The 18,813-nt window shown below is 39.2% G+C and overlaps 2 protein-coding genes across 2 annotated transcripts in view; one reads left to right on the forward strand and one right to left on the reverse strand.

Annotated features, from left to right (window-relative positions):
* LCP2 (lymphocyte cytosolic protein 2) overlaps window positions 1-10,790 on the forward strand; it is a 44,282-nt gene extending 33,492 nt beyond the window's left edge. The window contains exons 15-21 of the mRNA XM_080804864.1: window positions 749-761; window positions 1,550-1,679; window positions 3,612-3,661; window positions 5,679-5,773; window positions 6,381-6,458; window positions 8,154-8,309; window positions 9,909-10,790. Of these exons, the coding sequence (XP_080660990.1) occupies window positions 749-761; window positions 1,550-1,679; window positions 3,612-3,661; window positions 5,679-5,773; window positions 6,381-6,458; window positions 8,154-8,309; window positions 9,909-10,031 (645 nt within the window). The 3' untranslated portion in view covers window positions 10,032-10,790. The remainder of the gene's footprint in view (window positions 1-748; window positions 762-1,549; window positions 1,680-3,611; window positions 3,662-5,678; window positions 5,774-6,380; window positions 6,459-8,153; window positions 8,310-9,908) is intronic.
* A 1,398-nt stretch (window positions 10,791-12,188) lies between these two features.
* On the reverse strand, window positions 12,189-18,292 carry LOC308343709 (uncharacterized protein C5orf58; the record flags this gene model as incomplete). The annotated part of the gene is made up of 2 exons (XM_080804863.1): window positions 12,189-12,340; window positions 18,199-18,292. 2 exons carry the CDS (start codon window positions 18,290-18,292, stop codon window positions 12,189-12,191), a joined length of 246 nt encoding a protein of 81 aa, XP_080660989.1.
* Window positions 18,293-18,813: the final 521 nt, after the last annotated feature.

Genomic DNA, 18,813 nt, shown 5'->3' on the forward strand with positions numbered 1-18,813 from the left:
TACCAGGCACTTGTAATAACCAACACAGTCTTTGCAACAATATTTTGAATAAGGTGATCTTTTTTCACTAGTGTGTTGGCCTATCAAAACGTGTCCAAGTTGGCGGTTTTGGCTTGCTGGTCAATGGCAAAATCATTTTGCTTCTTGGAACATCATTTCTCACCTAAGGAGTACAGCAAATAGCTCCTCCCCTTGCCTATTTCACAGGTTGCCTGGAGATAAATGCTGAGCAGTGTAGACACCTTGTAAACCACATGGTCCATAAGGAAGGTGGAGTTGCTTTTAAGGGGCATGGCAGAAAGGAGCTGAGCCTTGGGCCAGACAAATTAGGGGCCTAATCCATTTCTGTAACCCTTGGCAAGTTAGGACTCCTTCCTGAGCACCACGTTTCTGTTTGTATAATGAGGATGTTAAATTTTTAAAGGGTTGCAGGAGAATGGGATGAGACATTGTGTATAAATCTTTGAGGCACATAGTAGATACTGCCACTATTATTGTGTCTTTTGGTCCTTTTGGGCACCTCAGAATCTACTCTGAGAGTCTCAGATTGGAGTGTCCTTAAATGATAGATTGTATTAAGAAATTATGAACCTCTTAACAAGCTCTACTGTTCTCCACATTTGTATTTATTATGGAGACACACAACTATTAAAGAAAGAGAGATGTTTCTATGATTAAGAAATGCAATTCTTTTAGGAATTAAGTTTTGATGATAGGCTAATACTTTTTTTTTTCTTTCCCTTACCAGGATGAAGATGATGGTATGTTCAGAAAAAGCTTTCTTACAACTTATAAATCATGCCTTCATTTTTCTGCTCAGGCATTCACATGGAATTATTTAGTACAGAAACCCATGGGGTGCCTGGGTGGCTTAGCTGGTTGAGCATCTGCCTTCTGCTCAGGTCATGATCGTGGAGTCCTGGGATCAAGCCCAGAGCTTCTCCCTCTGCCCCTGCTCTTGCTCTCCCTCTATCTCAAATAAATAAATAAAATCTTAAAAAAAAAAAGAATCAATTATAGTTGTTAAATCAGTATTAAGTAGAAATATATCAGTTCATATACTGCATTATTTATCTGGGTTACCAAAGAGAACTGTTATGTTCATAAGTAACGGTGCAAATAATAGTACAGCAAAATTAAAAATTGCATACGTGGTTTGGTAGAAAAATTTCTAGTATTTATGCCTTCTAATACAGGAAAGGATCACTAACTGTAGATAAATGAGACAGCATAAAATTTGGCTTACGTAAAACAAAACTTGTGAATCATTTCTGAAATTCATATGGTTTCCAACTGACAATTTTCTGCCAAGAAAGCATTTCAAAAATAAAAAGATAAGATAAATGTGTATTATAGAGAATGATATGGAATGGCCACGCTAAGGTGGCAAACCATCTAGAAAAACCCTGAGGGTGGAGTTCCAGCCTACCACTTCATAATTACATTTGATCATTTGACCAGCTGTTTTTAACTTACGGGGGAGCAGTTCTGGAAGGTTCCTGTGACACTTGGATCCTGACAATCTTTTATTTTTCCTTTCCCCCCACAGTGCATCAAAGACCTTTACCTCAGCCCATAATGCCTTCCATGAGCTCCAATACTTTCCCTTCCAGATCCACCAAGCCATCGCCCAAGCACGCCCTCCCATCACCTCATATGCCTGGAGCTTTCTCTGAAAGGTCTGTGGTAACGTTGTCGTTCAGGGCTAACTTAACATCACACCCAGGTCCATTGATAAGAACTCATGTTGGGTGGTTTGGGGAAGAAAGAAATGAGCCAGTGGTAGCCAGGTCAGAACATTTTGGGTCTTCAGAAACAAAATCAGGCTGGGCATAAACAACAACACATGTTAATCTGCTGCTGCTCTTAGAGTCCCTGTGCTTGCGGTTGGAGGGGTACAGAATTGACTGCCCCATGGTACCCCAGACAGAATGGATCCTGGAGCAGTAATGGGGAATGCCTTCACTTTGTGAATTACACTCAAGAAACCCAATTAATTTAAGTACTTGGAGTTCATACAGATCGAGGATGGGAGGACCTAGCGGATGCTGCAAATACACTGCATAGGCTCTGTCCCTAGTAGGCCGGCTTTCTCAACAGCAACAGCATTTCTCAAGGCCCACACATTTCTTCCTAAATAAGCCTGGGAGCTGCCCCTCATGTCCTCAGAGCCCCCAGGCCTTTATGTTCATTCTCTACTATGCAAAGGGAGATGCCCAGCCCCCACCTTGGGTATGGGAGAAAACCACCAGCACGACCTTGCTTCTCCTGCTAGATATCTAGGAGTCTCGAATTTTTTTCATTGTCCCTGTGTGCCTCTAGCTTTGATTATCTGCTGTTTCTTCTCACTCTTCTCGCTGTTTTTCTTCTGCCATTTTCTCATTCTACTCCATCCCTCCCTGGGCCCCAACCCTGTCCTTCCTCGGTGCTGAAGACCACTCTGCGCCATTGCGGAGCAGAGCAGACTGACAGGGTTGTGACGAAATTTTAGAATGTGAGGTTTGGTGGGGTGAGGTCCGGAGCTGATGACCAAGAAAGAATTCTTGAGACATCTTTGGTACAGAATGGTGGTTTATTAAAGCATGGAGACATGACCTGTGGGCAGAAAGAGCTGCTGCCCCAGGGCTGTGAGGAGTGGGCCATTCTATACTTGTAAGTTGGGAGGGGGTTAGGGATGGTAAGTCTCTAAGAAATTTTGGAAGCAAGGTTTCCAGGACCTTGAGGGGCTAGCCATTGTTGGGAAAAACATTATTTATTACCGGTAATAAAACCTTTGTTGTAAGACCCTTTAGATGTATATCAGTGGGCCATATGCTTGGGAATGATTATCAACACGTATCTTGGAGGGTTTAGAGATGAAGTTTCCAAAGGAATTGTTAAAGTAGATTTACAGGATCCTGGTTGGGGGTAGGGGTAAGTCAGGCTAGGATTGCCCTTTGCCCTTAACAAAGCCTTATGGTGGGGGTAGTTGCATCCCTAGAGGAATGTCATTCTGCCTGTAAGGAAATTCAATAATTTTTCTTCTGCCTCTGTTTCCCATATCAGTTGGGCGAGTGGGTAGGGGAATGGTTGCTCAGCACGGAGCAGGCAATGCCTCTTCCCACCCGCATCCCTGAAGATACTGTTTCTGTCTGTCCGGGCCACCTGGCCCTCTCTGGGTTTTTCATCCAGCCACCTACCCCTCTGTGGACCATAAGGCCCCAGGATACCCTGTTCCCAAACGACATGCCCATTCACATGTGCTCCTAACCAAAAGAAATGTCCTCTCCCCAGAGGACGTCTGCCATTCCCCAAACAAAAAGGCCTTAAATTGCAGCCAACTCTTAAAAATAACCTTCCAGTGCCTCTTATAGATTTTTATTGTTTCGGCTATCAGAGTCTATTAGCATTGGGGCTGACTAGCATCCCACTGACTAGCATCCCACTGACCTTGGGCAGGAGTGGGATGGGTCCTATCAGCCCCTCCTCTTTGCTCAGCTGCCAAGGCTTCAGGGAGGGGTGGTAGTAGTCACAAATGAAGCAGCATTTTCACTGGGTTTCCCTAACCCAGCTTCCCCATCAGCCGCTTCAGCCCAACCCAGCGTAAATCTGTTCTTTTTCTGTCTCCGCAGTAACAGTGGTTTCCCGCAGAGTGCCTCCCTGCCACCATACTTCTCTCAAGGTTTGTACTCTGGGCTCTAATCACCACTCCAGGCAATATGCCTCGATGACTGGATTCCTAACCATCCCAAAGCCTTTTGGCAAAGGTCTGGTTATTTCCTAAAAGCCAAAAGATATGTTTTCTCATTCAATTATTTAATGCAGTTTCTGCCATGTGCCAGGGCTGTTGGAATGCTAGGATGCTACTACATAAAACACACACACACACACACACACACACACACACACGGTCTCAGAAAGGTGGCCTTGGCCTTAATCTCCGCACGGAGAGCTCTTCCTCCCTGCTATTTGTATTTGGAGCTCAGGATAGTGCCTGGCGTTCTCTGTAGTGCTAGGTTTCTATAATGAATCTATCCTTGAGTTGTGAGTTGAGGAACATGTTTAAAATACAAATTAGGAGAACCCAAACCCCCAGGATTCTGATTCAGTAAGTCTGGATGAGGACCTGCATTTTTAATTCCTTTTCTGGGTGTCATGACAAGTATTTGCTGAGAGAGTTCTCAAACTTTATTATGAATACAGAATGTGTTAAAATTCTAATTCAGTGGGTCTGGGGTGGGATGTGAGAGTCTGCATTTCTAGCATGTGATGCTGTTGACTAACCTAACTATGTAGTTAGGTTTCTTTCATTCAATAAACAGTATAAAGTACCTGCCATGTTGGACTGCAAAGGTAGGGATAGGGAAAATCTGTTTAGGTCTTAGGAGCCTAAAGAAGGCATCTCAGCAGGCCAGGGCAGTCCGATCTGCTTATCACCAGGGAGCACCATGGTGAAGAACCCAGCTAGCTTGGCCCAGGAGACCTCAGTCCTTCCCAGGTAATTCTCCTGGCTCCGTGGCCTGGGTCGGCAGTTGGCCACTTGAGGCATATTGTTGAGGTAGGAACAACCCAGCATTGGAAACCACCTGGAGTGCTTGTTAAATGCAGATTGGGTGATTCAAACTCCCTTCCCCCAGGGATTCTTATGCAGAATAATGTTTGGGAATCACAGGTTCAAGTCCTGACCCCGCCACTAAGAGCACATGATTTGTTCAGGCTCTAGGAGCCTCTGTTCCCTCATTCTCCAAAGAAGATAATACACATCTTGCGGTGTTGCTGTGAGGATTAAAGGTAGGGTACAGGGGTGCCTCACTTAAGGCCTGGGCAGAGTAGTGCTGAATAAATATGTGTTGAACAATGAATGAATGACACATGAATAATTCAGAGACCGTTCAGCTCACAGAATTTTTCAGTTCTTAACAGCCGTTCTGGCATATAGAAAACAGCCTTGGTGATTACACATCAACACAATCAATCCTTTGCTGAGATTGGGAAACATATTCTGACTCAGAAAGTTTCAGGGAACCATAAACAAGACAATAAGACATTAGGGAAGGTGAGGCACAGACACTGGGTAATTTATAGGTAACTCAACAGACTTCCTGACGGATTAGGTTGTTGGGAGGATCTTCTGTGAGAGTTGAACACGTCCACCCCTTTAGAAAATTCCATCAGGAACAGTAGGTCACAAACCCTGGTTCTAGAAGCTGACAATATTCTCAAGGTAATTTCACCTTGTCTTGGATAACTTACATTTCTTCTTATGTAAACAAATGAGGACCTAATTCTCTTTATTACTGCATTGTCACCATATCAGTGGTTGGGAATCCATTTTGGTTGTGCTGGAGCCTATGAAAAATCGGTCTCTTGAATATTCTTTTTGAGAATCACATTTAAACGACTGCGACTTTTTCATTAATGGACTAGTTATTTTATATTATGTGCCGTACACATTTAAGAAATCAGTCAAATTTGTGGAATTGTCCTCAAACTTTCACTGACATGGCTATAGAATGATGCCTGAACAGTCAACAACCCTTGTAGTTTTGAGAAGGCGAACATTAATTTTGAAGCTATGGCTTCTAGAAATGTTAATTGCTGGGAACAATTGCAAGGACATTTAAGGGGGGAAATGTGTGATAATACAAATGAAAAATAGCTTATAGCAAGTTAACTTTCAAAATGCTATACTTTTGAAGGCCTTAGCAACAGACCACCTCCTAGAGCTGAAGGAAGAAACTTCTCTTTGCCAGTTCCAAACAAACCTCGATCACTGGCTCCTGGCGAAGAAGAGGTAATTAAGCATATGTTTTTATTTTTTATTTTTTCCTAGCAAATAACCAGAACCTCCCATTTGATACTCCTTTGTAGTTTATTATTATTTTAAATTACCCTTAATTTTTTTTAGTGAATTAAAGGGAAGGATCCAGGTGAAAAATATGTTCTTCTTTCTTAGTGTTTTTCAGACTCTTCCAATAGCACATGTGTGTTTTGCATTTAACAACGAGAAAAAAAAAAACCACCTATTTTTCTTTTGTTTTCTAGCTTATGACCTTGAATAAGTCACTTAACTGCTCATTAACCCAGATTTTTCATTAAGTATATTATACTAAACTGAGGAAATTATTACGTCTATCTTTCCTGATTAAAGCTTCCATTATATATGGAATGCTTATTCTCAACTACCTTTGCAAACAAAGTCATGATAAAGAGCAGTTCATGCAAAGTATCTTCGATTTAGCCCCACATAAGTGATTCCATATTCAAATTAAGAAAACAAATGTTTCATTGCTCATGGAATTGAGTTGGTGATTTATGAAAATGATTACTTGGAGGCTTTTCTTTTCACTTACATATGTAACTGCAAAATTTATTCAGTTTTTAAAAATTTACATTTTCAGAATTCATTAAATGAAGAGTGGTATGTTTCTTACATTACCCGACCAGAGGCAGAAGCTGCTCTTAGAAAGATAAACCAGGTACTGTGCTAAAGTTTATTTTTAAGTTGTTATAAATATTAATGGAAGGAGAAAAGGGGAACTGGCTTTTATTGAGGACCGATTACGGGCTAGGAATTCTGCTGGGTGATATTCATGCTGTTATACCAAGGGGACCCATTAGTGACAACTTTAGACCTACCAGCATCCATAGCAATGAGTCCTAGAATCTGGGAAAAATCTAAATTAAGGCAGTCATTCGGCTGGCAGAATCTGAGGAAATTTTTATTAATGATAAAGGTCTGTCTTGTCATAGGAAGCATACCTTATCAAAAGGAGATCCTTTCTTCCAAACTTCTGACATCTTACTGGTTCCATCTTCATTTTTTAATACACGATTGCCATCCACACTGATGTGAAGAGATCCATATGGAAAAAGGCAGCAGCAACTTTTTGCCCTTTCCCCTAGAAATTTCTAGGTTAACCAGATCTCCTATGGTCTGGTGATGAACCTTAACCTTAAATCTATACATCAGAGAAAGAAAAGCAAAGATTCTTCATCTCTCACATTTTGAGTCTACAAGAGTAGTTCTCAATCTTAGCTGTACATTTAAATCACCTGGGGAGCTTTAAAAATTCTGATTCTTGGGTTTCATCTAGAGAGATTTCTGATTTCATTGGTTGGGTGTTCTTTGTGGGTTCTGGGAGTTTTCAGAACTCTAAATTCTAAATTTTAGTCTGTGAATCACTGGTCCACAGGTATCTTTGTTGAATAGAAGGGGTTCTGAATGGAATTTACTCAATCAAAATAAAAAGAATATATGAAAGCCACTTTTGTAGATTGATAGCTCTTTAAAGCCATCATGATTCAACATACAAACGAGGCAGTAGTTTAAAGCTGCCTTACTAATTAATCCTATTTTAATATTAGATCTTTACAGTATAAATATTATGTAGCAATAATTTATGGAGTGACATTTGAAAGTACAGGACAAATCACAACACTATTTTAATATATATAAGAGAAAAGTAAGAACACAGGATGGTCCACATTTGTTTATGGTCAGATGTTTAATTATGAAGATGTGGCGATCGTGAGGTTCTAAAATGGGTGAATTTCAGAGGCATTTGTGTCTTTTCTGACTTTGGCTATGGAAAGAAAGGGTTAGGGAATTAGGACCCAGTAGTTGGAAGACAGATCTTTAGTTATACCAATAGAGTCCTTATTTTGTCTGGCCCTTTATCCACTCAACCACTTAGTATTTGTTTTATTACTGAAAAAAAGGGATTTCTTTTTCATCAAGAGACTTCAAAGAGGTTCTTTTTGAAATTTGGAAATTTTTCTGGTACAATCTTTGCTGCTTCTTGACAACCAAGAAATCCATGACACCTGGGACACTAACCGTTCAGGGAACTAAATGTTCACTGACTTGTCAACTGGTTAAGTTTCCAGATCTCTAGAGGCTTGTCCACTGCTCCTATAGGCAATACAACGATAGCCTTTACTGGGGCACCTGGGTGGCTAAGTCAGTTCAGCTCAGGTCAGGGTCCTGAGATCAAGCCCTAAGTTGGGCTCCCCACTCAGCAGAGACTCAGCTTGAGGGTTCTTTCTGCCTCTCCCTCTGTCCCTCTCCCTACTCATGCCCTTGTGCTCTCTCTTCAAAATAAATAGTTAAAAAAAAAAAAAGAAGTATGGACATTTACTGCTCACATAATAACAGGAATTTATTCTTTTAGGATGGCACTTTCCTGGTTAGAGACAGCTCTAAAAAAACAATAACCAATCCATATGTCCTCATGGTATTGTACAAAGATAAAGTTTACAACATCCAGATCCGCTATCAAGAGGAAAGCCAAGTTTACTTGTTGGGAACTGGACTCCGCGGGAAAGAGGTAAGGAATTCCAGTTGCAAAACTTCCCCAAATCCTCCGTTTATTTATGCCTTTCCGAATACCTGCCAATGTGGAACCCTACTGTGACATTCTTTGGGAGTCCATACTATATGGCAATCTTAGAGTAAGATCACATTAGTGAAGCCTGTCCTTTACTGGCAGGAAATAAAATAACAGTAGCTATCTGTGCCATAGAGTCTTTCTCTATGGCTTTCTCTATATCTTTAATTCCAAACAGTCTAAGATCATATGTATAACTTTTAACTTTTAGAATTAAAAAATTAACATTTAAATTAAATATATAGTTAGATGGTGTCAAAGGGAAGTCCCTTCTATCATTCACCTCTCTAACATAATTTTAACGTAAGATTGCAGTGTACTTATAAGGCTATCTTTTAAAATTGACATCTGGAAAGGGGTAAAAAATAAAATTCTTCTTGTGGTGACTATTAAAAACTTGGGTCATTTCTCACTTAAAATGGAGGTTTGGCCAATGAAGGTGGTCAAACTGCCAGAGAAATTTTCCTCTGTTTTGCCAGTGTTTACATTAATTATTTTTTGGATGGTAATTTAAAAAAAAACAAACAAACCCGGCTTTTGCAAAGGAAGCTAACAGCTAAACTTAAGCCCCAAACATGTTCTATAAGTTCAAAGTTCCAGGAGGAGGATCCACTGAATCAAACATTTCCAGAATGAAAAACAACTAAGCCTTAACTTCTACTTTACTCCAAGTATTTTTAATTTATGATCGTGTCAATGAGTAGGAAAAAGCACATGCTTCTGATCAAATGTTTCGATCACTGGTTCAGTGTGGCTAGAGCTGCGTAGATGCTGCAGGGGCAGAGAATCTGCCCTCCAGAATTTCTGTTCCTCTGGTGTGGGAAAACCTAAGTACAAACCACACCTTGCGGCTGTCCTGGAAGGAGGCATCCAGCAGGGTAGTCTCAGATGAAGTGCGTAATGTTGTCTGGGGTGCCTGTGTGATTCTGACCCCTGTCTAGAAGGATGGATGATTTTTTTTTTTCCAGTCTAGCCGTCAGGGATAAGGTGATGAAGGCAATGGGTGCAAAGATTTGGCTGCAGAGCCTTTGCGAGCGTGAGGTAGCAGTGAGGACACAGCAGGGAGATCATGAAGGAATCATTCCTTCTGCAATGCTATGGATGTCGGCTCCAGACACGGGGACACTATCTGACCTCCTGATTCCTTATACCTCCTCACACTATTAGTGACTAAGAGTGAAGTAGGGATACAGAAACCAAAATCAAAGACACAAACAGAGCAACCCTAAGGCAAAGGTATCATAATTAGACCTCTTATTTATGACCCCCATAAAGTTAAAAAAATATATAAATATATATATATAACATAAATATAAATATAGACTTTTATCCCTAATTTGTTGGTGTTGAGGAATTACTTCTTTCAAAGTGCAATAGTAGAGATCATTAAAATATTTCCCAAGTATTACACATTTTTTCTCACCATCCTCATGACTTGAAGAGGTAGGAAATTATGCAGATTAAAAAAAAAAAAACCGAGGGTGAAATTCATGCTACTCATTCCAATGTTGATGTATCTCCTTATTTTGAAATTTTCAGGACTTCTTGTCTGTGTCAGATATTATTGACTACTTCAGGAAAATGCCACTTCTGCTCATTGATGGGAAAAACCGAGGTTCCAGATACCAGTGCACGTTAACGCATTCTGCCGGTTATCCCTAGCAAGTTAGCCAAACAGACGAACCTTCCTCCTGCCTCTGTTGCCAGCATGGGAAGATCAGTCAATGGTGGTGAATGGAGAAACACTTGGGACTGAATCAAACCCCTCAACATGAGCACAAGGTTTTGACCTTTCACATAAAAAAAGTGTTTGAAATGAAGACTGTCAAATATCTCATAATTTATTTATTCTTCTTCAATGTTTGTAAAGTGCATGAGTAATACTGTTCACACTTGAAGTCTAGTAGTGCACTATAATCATTCATTTAAAAATGTGTATTTTGAAGTACCCATTTCAAAGTACAGAAGTTTACATAGCTACAGAAATAATTTGAGGCCAGTTTAAAAAAACTGAAACGGTAATATTTTTTGGTATCACATAAAACTTTTTTTAAAATAGCCAAACCTTTGTTAGTCAGAGGCAATCCTTAGTTTTATACATAATTTGACAATTTCTAAAATTCACTTTCTCGGCAGCAATAATTTAAGAGACTTCAAACGATTTCATCCTTTCTTATTTGGTATTTTTCGCTGGGGGGGATTTTTGTGTACTTTTTTTATGAAAAGATAAACGCATGAGGGGATAACTTCCTAGGATTAAAATTAATTTGTCTTTTGCTTTACTTTTGTGCTCCTAAAACTATTGACTTTGTTTAGTCCATAATATTATATTTTTGTTTTAAAGCAAATTTAAGCTACAAATACCGAAAGTAATCGTTTTAAATTTAGAGATGAGGCTTTGGAATTAAATATATCTGGATATAAGTTCATCAGATCCCGACTCCCACATCCCACCTCCTCTGCAACTCCCACAACTCCAAAAGCATTTTCAAGTGATGTGGATTTTACCAGAGTCTTCCAGCAAAGATGAAAGAGCCATGCATATACACAGAAAAATGTGATCAGACTTTCCTATTAGATGCCTTTCTTCTCTCTCTTTTATCCCCTGACAACTCTACCATAAAGCCCTTCTCATCACCATTCCTAAAAAGACTTTATAGATCCTTTGAAGCAACACAGCTCTTTCCTTCAGCTTACATATCTCACTTAACAGATGGTAGTAGGTGTTCAGCACAACAAAAACCAGGCGATGGTTGTTCTTCAAGTTCTCCCCTTTGGGGCCTTTGTTATTAATCTATGATGTTTATTAACAACAAAAATTTTTGGCTTCTCTACTTAATCTGCAAGTTTTCTGAGTGGCAAAAAATATCTTGCATCTTATTTTTGTAAGTTAATTAATAGAACATCAGAGGGGAGCTTAGAAGTTACCTGGTTAAAACTGATAATTTGCTAAGATAACAAGTATGTGCACACATTTAACCAGTGATGATGACAACGTTTCATCAAGCTTCATCCTTACAAACCGGAAGTTCTCAATTTAGGGTCCAGAGCTAGGGAGTTCTAAAGCTGAAAAATTTGCAATCCTTTACATGTTTATTCAAAAGGATTTCAACAAGCATTTATTCAGTGCCTATTCTGTGTTAAACACTGAGCTGGGTGGTGAGGATAGCAGACACTGTGAGCTGATCTTGTGTCTTGCTTTTTACTGTCCTTTATGGTGAAAATCTCTAAAATGAAGGAGGTCATAGATTTTAAAGCCAACTATTTGGTACTGAATCATATCAGCGGCCACGTCTCTACCCTCTTCTACCTGCCATATGTAGGCAACCAGTCTATAACAGAAGAGGATAAAGACGGTGCACAGAAATAGAACCAGGTTAGAGACATTATAAATTAGTAGGGTCCCTGACATCTATTTTAACTACTTCTAAGTCACATGAACCAATAAACCTTTAAGCTAGCTTGAGTTGTTTTTGGCACTTGTTACCAGGAGAGATTGGATTAATACAAATTTATACCACCCACTTCCAATTTGGTTAACTCTCTTTCAATCTGAGCCAAATTAAAGCAAAATAAAGGATAAGGAATGCCCGATGGCCAATTTCCTATATCCTATTCTTGCCACTAGTGAAATGAATTAGCCATTCTTTGAAACATTAAAACAGTAAGACAGCTTTCAAGAATATTAAATGATTATTTACAACTCATATTTTTATTTTGTTTTTTATAATAGTAAATATCTTAGTAAACTCAGTTCTCCCAGACACATGGTAATTCCACAATAAATACAGTTACAACTTCACAACAAACCAAAAGAAATCAGATAGAAAAGCTGTTAGAAGCAAAGGATACATCTGATATTTTAGACTCTTCAAAGAGGGGGATTTTCTCTTCTGGTTCCTGTAAGTCATCTGTCTTCACAGGATGACTAAAATGTAGAGTAAGGTCACAAAGCAGCAACTGGGAGAGCTCTGTGTAAAACAAAATAATAGAAGATACTATCTTGGAGCACATATGTCATAGACAATCATTATTATTATTTTTTTTTAAAGATTTTATTTTGGGGGGTTCCCTGGGTGGCTCTTCATTGAGTGTCTTCCTGATTTCAGCTCAGGTCAAGATCTCAGAATCCTGAGATGGAGCCCCATATCAGGCTCTGTGTTCAGCTCAGAGTCTGCTTGAGATTCTCACTCCCTCTTCCCCTCGCCACACTCGCATTCTACCTCTCTCTAAAATAAATACAATCTTTGGGGGAAAAGTTTTATTTTTATGTAATCTCTGCATCCAATGTGCGCTCCAACCCATAACCCTGAGTTCAAGAGTTTGTACGTTCCACCAAAAGAGCCAGCCAGGTATCCCTATTATTACTTTCAGTAGCTCTTTCTAATTCTTAGTTTTCTCCGAAGTGATTGAGACCACAATTAAGTGTGCCCCATTTTAACTTAAAGTCAAATTTCTGTACTATAAAATAAGCATGACATAAAAATTAACTAGAAGTCTCTACTTGTGCACTATCTTACTAAACTGCAACTTGATTTATAGAAATGTGATTTATGCTTTTGTAAACTTACAATTTTTGTGTCATATGTTATGTATAGAGAATTGAATAGCATGTTACAAAATTTAGCAGTTCCTATCTCCAAGAGGCAACCACTTTTAATTTTTTTTTCCCTGCTTTATTGTTTTTGTTGCTTTTGTTGTTTTGTATGTGTCTGTGTTTGGTGTCTTTTGGTTTTGTTTGGGGGGCAGGTTGGTATTTACCTCCATATCTCTAAATGACACAAATATTTATTTTTTTAACCACAGGAATTATCGATCTGCTTCTGACTATAGAAGACTATGATAGAGCTCTTTTCACTCACCCTCCGGAGCCCCAGAGTGTACTTAAGAATACAATTTTTGTTAGCTCAATATTTAAAGGTTAACATTTTTTGGTTATATAAATATTCTCCACAGCTGAGCCTTTCCTTTCCTACATGGTGCCACCCAATCAGTTAATAATCTTCTTGTTTTCACTGTTTAATTATCATGAATGTATCCCAAATCTTCCCTACTTGGGCAGATCTCCTTTTGGTATATAGTCAGATGCCTTAGCTTTCTGCCTTGTTGAAAGTCTCTCCTCTCCTAGAGCCTTCTGATCTACTCTAGTCTGGACTGATGGTTCTCTAGGACTGCAGTACAGCACGCATCTGAGAACTCCCTTCCCCATTATCCTATGGACTACCTTCCCCCACTCCCTTGTGTGGAGTATCCTTTTTCTAAAACCTCATTTCTTTCTCTTTTGGTCTGTTACCTTGTTTGGTGGAATATGACCTCAGGAATCAGTAACTTTCTGAAGGAGGAAAAGTTTTGTGTCTGAAAATTTCTCTCTCTATACTCATGGTGAATAGATTGACTGACTGTACAAATAAAGGTTAGAAATCACGTTTCTTCAGAGTTCTGAGGACTTGCTGCACTTTCTTCTAGCTTCTAGTGTAGCTGTGAGAATTTTCATGATTCTAGTCCTTTTTTTAAAGATTTTATTTATTTATTTGACAAAGAGAGAAATCACAAGTAGGCAGAGAGAGGAGGGAAGCAGGCTCCCCACTGAGCAGAGAGCCTGATGCGGGGTTGGATCCCAGGACCCTGAGATCATGACCTGAGCCAAAGGTAGAGGTTTAACCCACTGAGCCACCCAGGCACCCTCAGTGATTCTAGTTCTTAATTGTTATTTCTCTTTAGAAATTTTAAGGACTTTTTGTTCTTCTAGAACAAAAATTCACAGTATTTTACCTTGGGGGTCTATTTTCAATCACTGTGTTGGGTTCTTACATTATAGAAACTCCTCTCCTTCAGCTCTTTAAATTTTTCTCAGATTAGTTCTTTAATGAATTCCTCCCCATGTATTGTCTGTGTTCTTTCTTTATAACACTCCTAGTTACTGAATGCTGAACTTCCTTCACTGATCTTGTAATTTTTTCTCCCTAAAACTTTCCACCTCTATTTTTTTTGTCCTCTACGGGATTGTCTTCTTTTTATCTTTAAACCCTTCTACAGAGGCTATTTCTATTGTCCCACTTAATTTCCAAGAATCCCTTCTCTAAACCCTTTTTTTTAAAGATTTTATTTATTTATTTGAGAGAGAGTGTGTGTGAGAGAGAGCATTAGAGGGGGGAGGGTCAGAGGGAGAAGCAGACTCCCTGAGCTAGGAGCCCCAATGTGGGACTCGATTCTGGAACTCCAGGGTCATGACCTGAGCCAAAGACAGATGCTTAATGGACTGAGTCAGCCAGGCATCCCTCTAAACTTTTTTTATAGGCTCATGTTCCTGTTCCATGGACATAGCATTTTCTCTTGCATCTCTTCAGCTATTGATAGTTTCTTGGGAGTTTTCATCTCACTGCATGATTTCTGTTTCTTTTTCATTGAGGGAATCCATGTTTTGACTTTGTCTCTGCTTTTCAAAGTAGATGCTTTCATCAAATATCTACTGCACCAGAGCTATATCTGCTCGTATTTAAGACCATAGCACTAAAGACAACTGGAAACTCTGTGCCTATGATAGCCTATATTGGGGGGCGAGCTGGCTGGGTATTCTGTTGGGGACAACCTCTGCTCTCGGTGTCTCTAGAATTTTTCCCTTAGGCTAGTCAGATTCCTGAAAGAAAAATCTGCTTGAGGGCGTCAATCTGGTTAGCAATGTTTTGTAGCCAAGTGGGAAAAGAAAACTGGGAGTCTTGTAATCCAGTATGTAAACTTCGTCTTAATATCTTTGTTTTCAGTACAGTACTCTTTGCCTCACCTTATGGCTAATGGCTCCAGGCCAGATATCCTCTCAGGGAATAAAATTCAACTCTTCTGTTATAGAAAAGGAACAGTTGCTTCGTTCAGAGAGGGGAAGAGAACTTAGGGGTCTACAAATTCTTCTTGTTCTTGTTCTTTTTCTTCTTTTAGAGAGAGAGAGGTTGGGGTGGCAGAGAGGGAGAAGGGGAGAGAGAGAGAGAGTCTCAGGCAGGCTGCATGCCTACATGGAGCCAGATGCAGGGCTCCATCTCACAACTGAAATCATGATCTGAGCTGAAATCAAGAATCAGATGCTTAACTGAGTGAGTGGTCCAGGTGCCCCTTTTTAATATTTGTATTTATTTATTTATTCAACAACTTCTTAAACATTTAACTAGCCTTCCTGTTCTTAGCCCCACCTTTACCCCCACTTCCAGAGGATTATGGCGCCACCATATATCGAGTCCTCATCGCCTCCACCCAGCCAGCTCATGGTTCAGATTTTTGTAGGTTAAGGTTCAGACTTTCCTGCTTCCTTTCATTTGCTTTCCGTTTCACTATGAACTGTTTTTGAGAGCTCTTTATCTTGTGCATTTTTGTCTCTTTAAAATCACTTTAAATTTAAACCTCAGGTTTACCAGTGACTAGTTCTATGACCTTGGAAGAGTTAGCTAACCTGTTTATGTCTGTTTCTCTATCTGTAAATGCCAATGGTAATATTTTCTACATCATAAGATTGTGAGGACAACTGGGTGCATTTGTACGGTGCTCTTGGAAGAACATCTGGATTATGGTAAATGCTATGTGTCAGCTATTGACATTATTATTGAGAGAAGGAAGTGTGGCTAAAAGGAGTGTTGTTCGTTTAAGCTTCTAAGTTTACCAGAAGTCTGCCCTCTGATTCTAGCTCTGTGAGCCCCTATAGTTTAACTGCCTGACTTCCCCCACAGCTTCTGAAGAACACATTCATCACATTCACTGGTTCTATTTTACTTCATGAAAGAATAATCTCCAAATCACAACAGTTACATATTAAGTTTCAGATAAACCTAAAGCATTTCTGTTTTAAACGAAGACAAGCAATGAGACACCAATTATTCATTTAGTAAACACTTACAAGAAGTTATTATATCAAGGTACTAAGTTAGGTGCTAGGAAGACCCTTTAGGAGCTTACAGTTGAGCAGGGATAGGAAAAGAAAGTCAACATGTAATTACAACACAGTGTGATAGATGATAGGAAAAGGTAGAAGAGATAACATGCTTGTTCAAAAAATTTTTGCCAGTGTAAGTAATTGACTAATAAGTAGCAGTTAACCTGGCCGGGTGGAGGCGGGGGTGCAGCAGTGGGCATTTCAGAAGATGCATGTGTTAAGGTACAGATGCGGATAAAGAGCAAATACGTAGATTTGCAAGTGGTTCAGTATGGCTGAAGCACAGAATGTGCAGGGAGAAAAGAACGATAAGATACTGGAGAGACAGCCTGGGGCCTGATCTCAAGAGGTCTTATAGGCCATTCTAGGAGGCGTGTTGGACTTTATTCTGGGGCAATAGTGAACTAATGAGAGTTTTTAGGAGATTCCCATTTTAGAAAGAAAATCCTTGCTGTATTTTTGAGTTTGGTTTTGAGAGATGATGAATTAAGCAGGGATAACCAGATTTCTTTACAACAGATTTCCTCGGAGCCTTTGTCAATATGTATTGTGAATTTTTGAGAGAAATATACAGCATAAAACACTTCCCAAATTTATTTGACTATAATAAGGTGGACTCTGTTCTTACTGCACACCACTTACTAACACCTCTGGAGTCATCAGGGTTAGCATATCAAAGTCTGGGAAATATGGCACTCACTATTTGGTGCCTAACTAACAAGCACTCCCCTCTTCTTCTTGGGGCAAAACTTGATTCCGTCAGAGGTGATCCGTTCCCCAGCTCCAGCAGTAAGTCCTGACTGGCCCAGACTGGTCTTGGTAGTCCCATTCCCCTTGACAGAAGATGGTGTAGGCATATGCATTTGATGCAATCTGGTCATGGAAGGGAAAGGAAAATGTGCTGGAGGGACCTGGGGAAAGGCTTTTATAGAGACACGGGCAGATACAGTGTCTGTAGATGGCCACACCTGCAGGTAATGACTATGAGGGATAAACAGTGAACAGAACAGAGCAGGAAAATGTACAGAACCTGTATGGTCAGAAACCTTTAAAACTCTGAATTAATTCTGGGTCTGCCCTACTTTTGATCTCTTATTTCCTTATTGTATAAGCGACATTAAGTCGATATTTTGTTACTTTTATAGCTGAATTCCTTATAACTGACAGAGAAGCTATCCTCAAATACCCAAGAGCTGTCATAAGAAGAATAACTATATACTCAGTGTAGTTTCATGTTTAGAAATAGGACCAGTGTGAAAGAAGACGGGAATAGATTTCAGCTTGTCCATAAGGAGGAACCATCTAAAAAGGAAGAGGCTGCCTGGTGAGATAGTGAGTTCTCCAGCAGAGGAAATATTTGGTCAGGGATAAACTGTCCCTAGAAATACTCAGTCATGGAATTTTACATGTCTGGGATAAAATAACAGAATGTCTGTGAGGTGAATGTCTAAACATCATGAACTGTAAGGTCTAATTCTACTCTATGAGTCTGTTTAAAATGACGAACCCTTAACTCATAGAATCAAACAAACTTAGAATTTTAACTTGGAAGGAACCTTAGGGACTTGGTAAAGATTAACGGATAGAGACACTGAATTTTGCAGAATGTGACATCATCTGCATTTATTGAAGGGAAGGAAGGAAAGTATATTTAAAGAGCTTAGTTAGACAACATCATAAGCTTGTTAGTGTCAGGGATAGGAATTCAAGTCTGCTAACTCCCAGGAACATTCTCACACATAATTCATCTTTAGAGTTCTAGTTCATATTACAGTGTCAACAATTCTTAAGAAATAGAGAAATTCTAATTAGTTGGCAAATTCAGTTATATCCCAGCAGAAGCACAATTTGGCTCTATTGTTTGTTTTATAACTATGGCATGCAAACATTTTAATTCAGTGATTCCATACTTACCTTTCATCTTCTTCAACTCCAAAGAAATTGTGTCAATGTTTTTAATTATGGCTTCCACATTTAGCTTATGGTCAGTAACATTAATCTTAAACATCTGATTTGAAAAGAGAAATGAAACGTATGAATCAGAAGCATTTATGTGCACTTTGAAAATAAGTCTTCCCTAGTTCTAAAAGGAAAATCTATTATTTCAGAACTGAAATCATTGTGAAATAATAGTCAATATAATGGTTAGAATTCTAGCATAGTAAGACATCAACTTGTTCATTTTCCAAGTGAAGACATCTCCAACTAGAATTCTTCTTTAATGAAACCAGATAGCAAGATGGGGCCCTTACAATGGAAATGCAGAGGTCCCTTCTTCAGAAAGCCTCAGCACTTATAGACTACCTTATAACTGAGTAGTCATACAAAACTTTCTCTAATTTTGTTTATGTAAGACAGTGTATTCTTCTAATTTATTCTTGAATAACAGGGCCCACAGAAAAACTCTAAGTATAGAGTAAAACTCAAAGTGAGATTCAATTATAATTCATAAACTAAGAAGATGGCAAAAGGACCACTTTTATTTTAGCTTTAGGAATTAGGGCAATACACTTTTTAAAAATTCTGGTT

Source organism: Martes martes (genome assembly GCF_963455335.1).
Source record: "Martes martes genome assembly, chromosome: 5".
NCBI lineage: Eukaryota > Metazoa > Chordata > Mammalia > Carnivora > Mustelidae > Martes > Martes martes.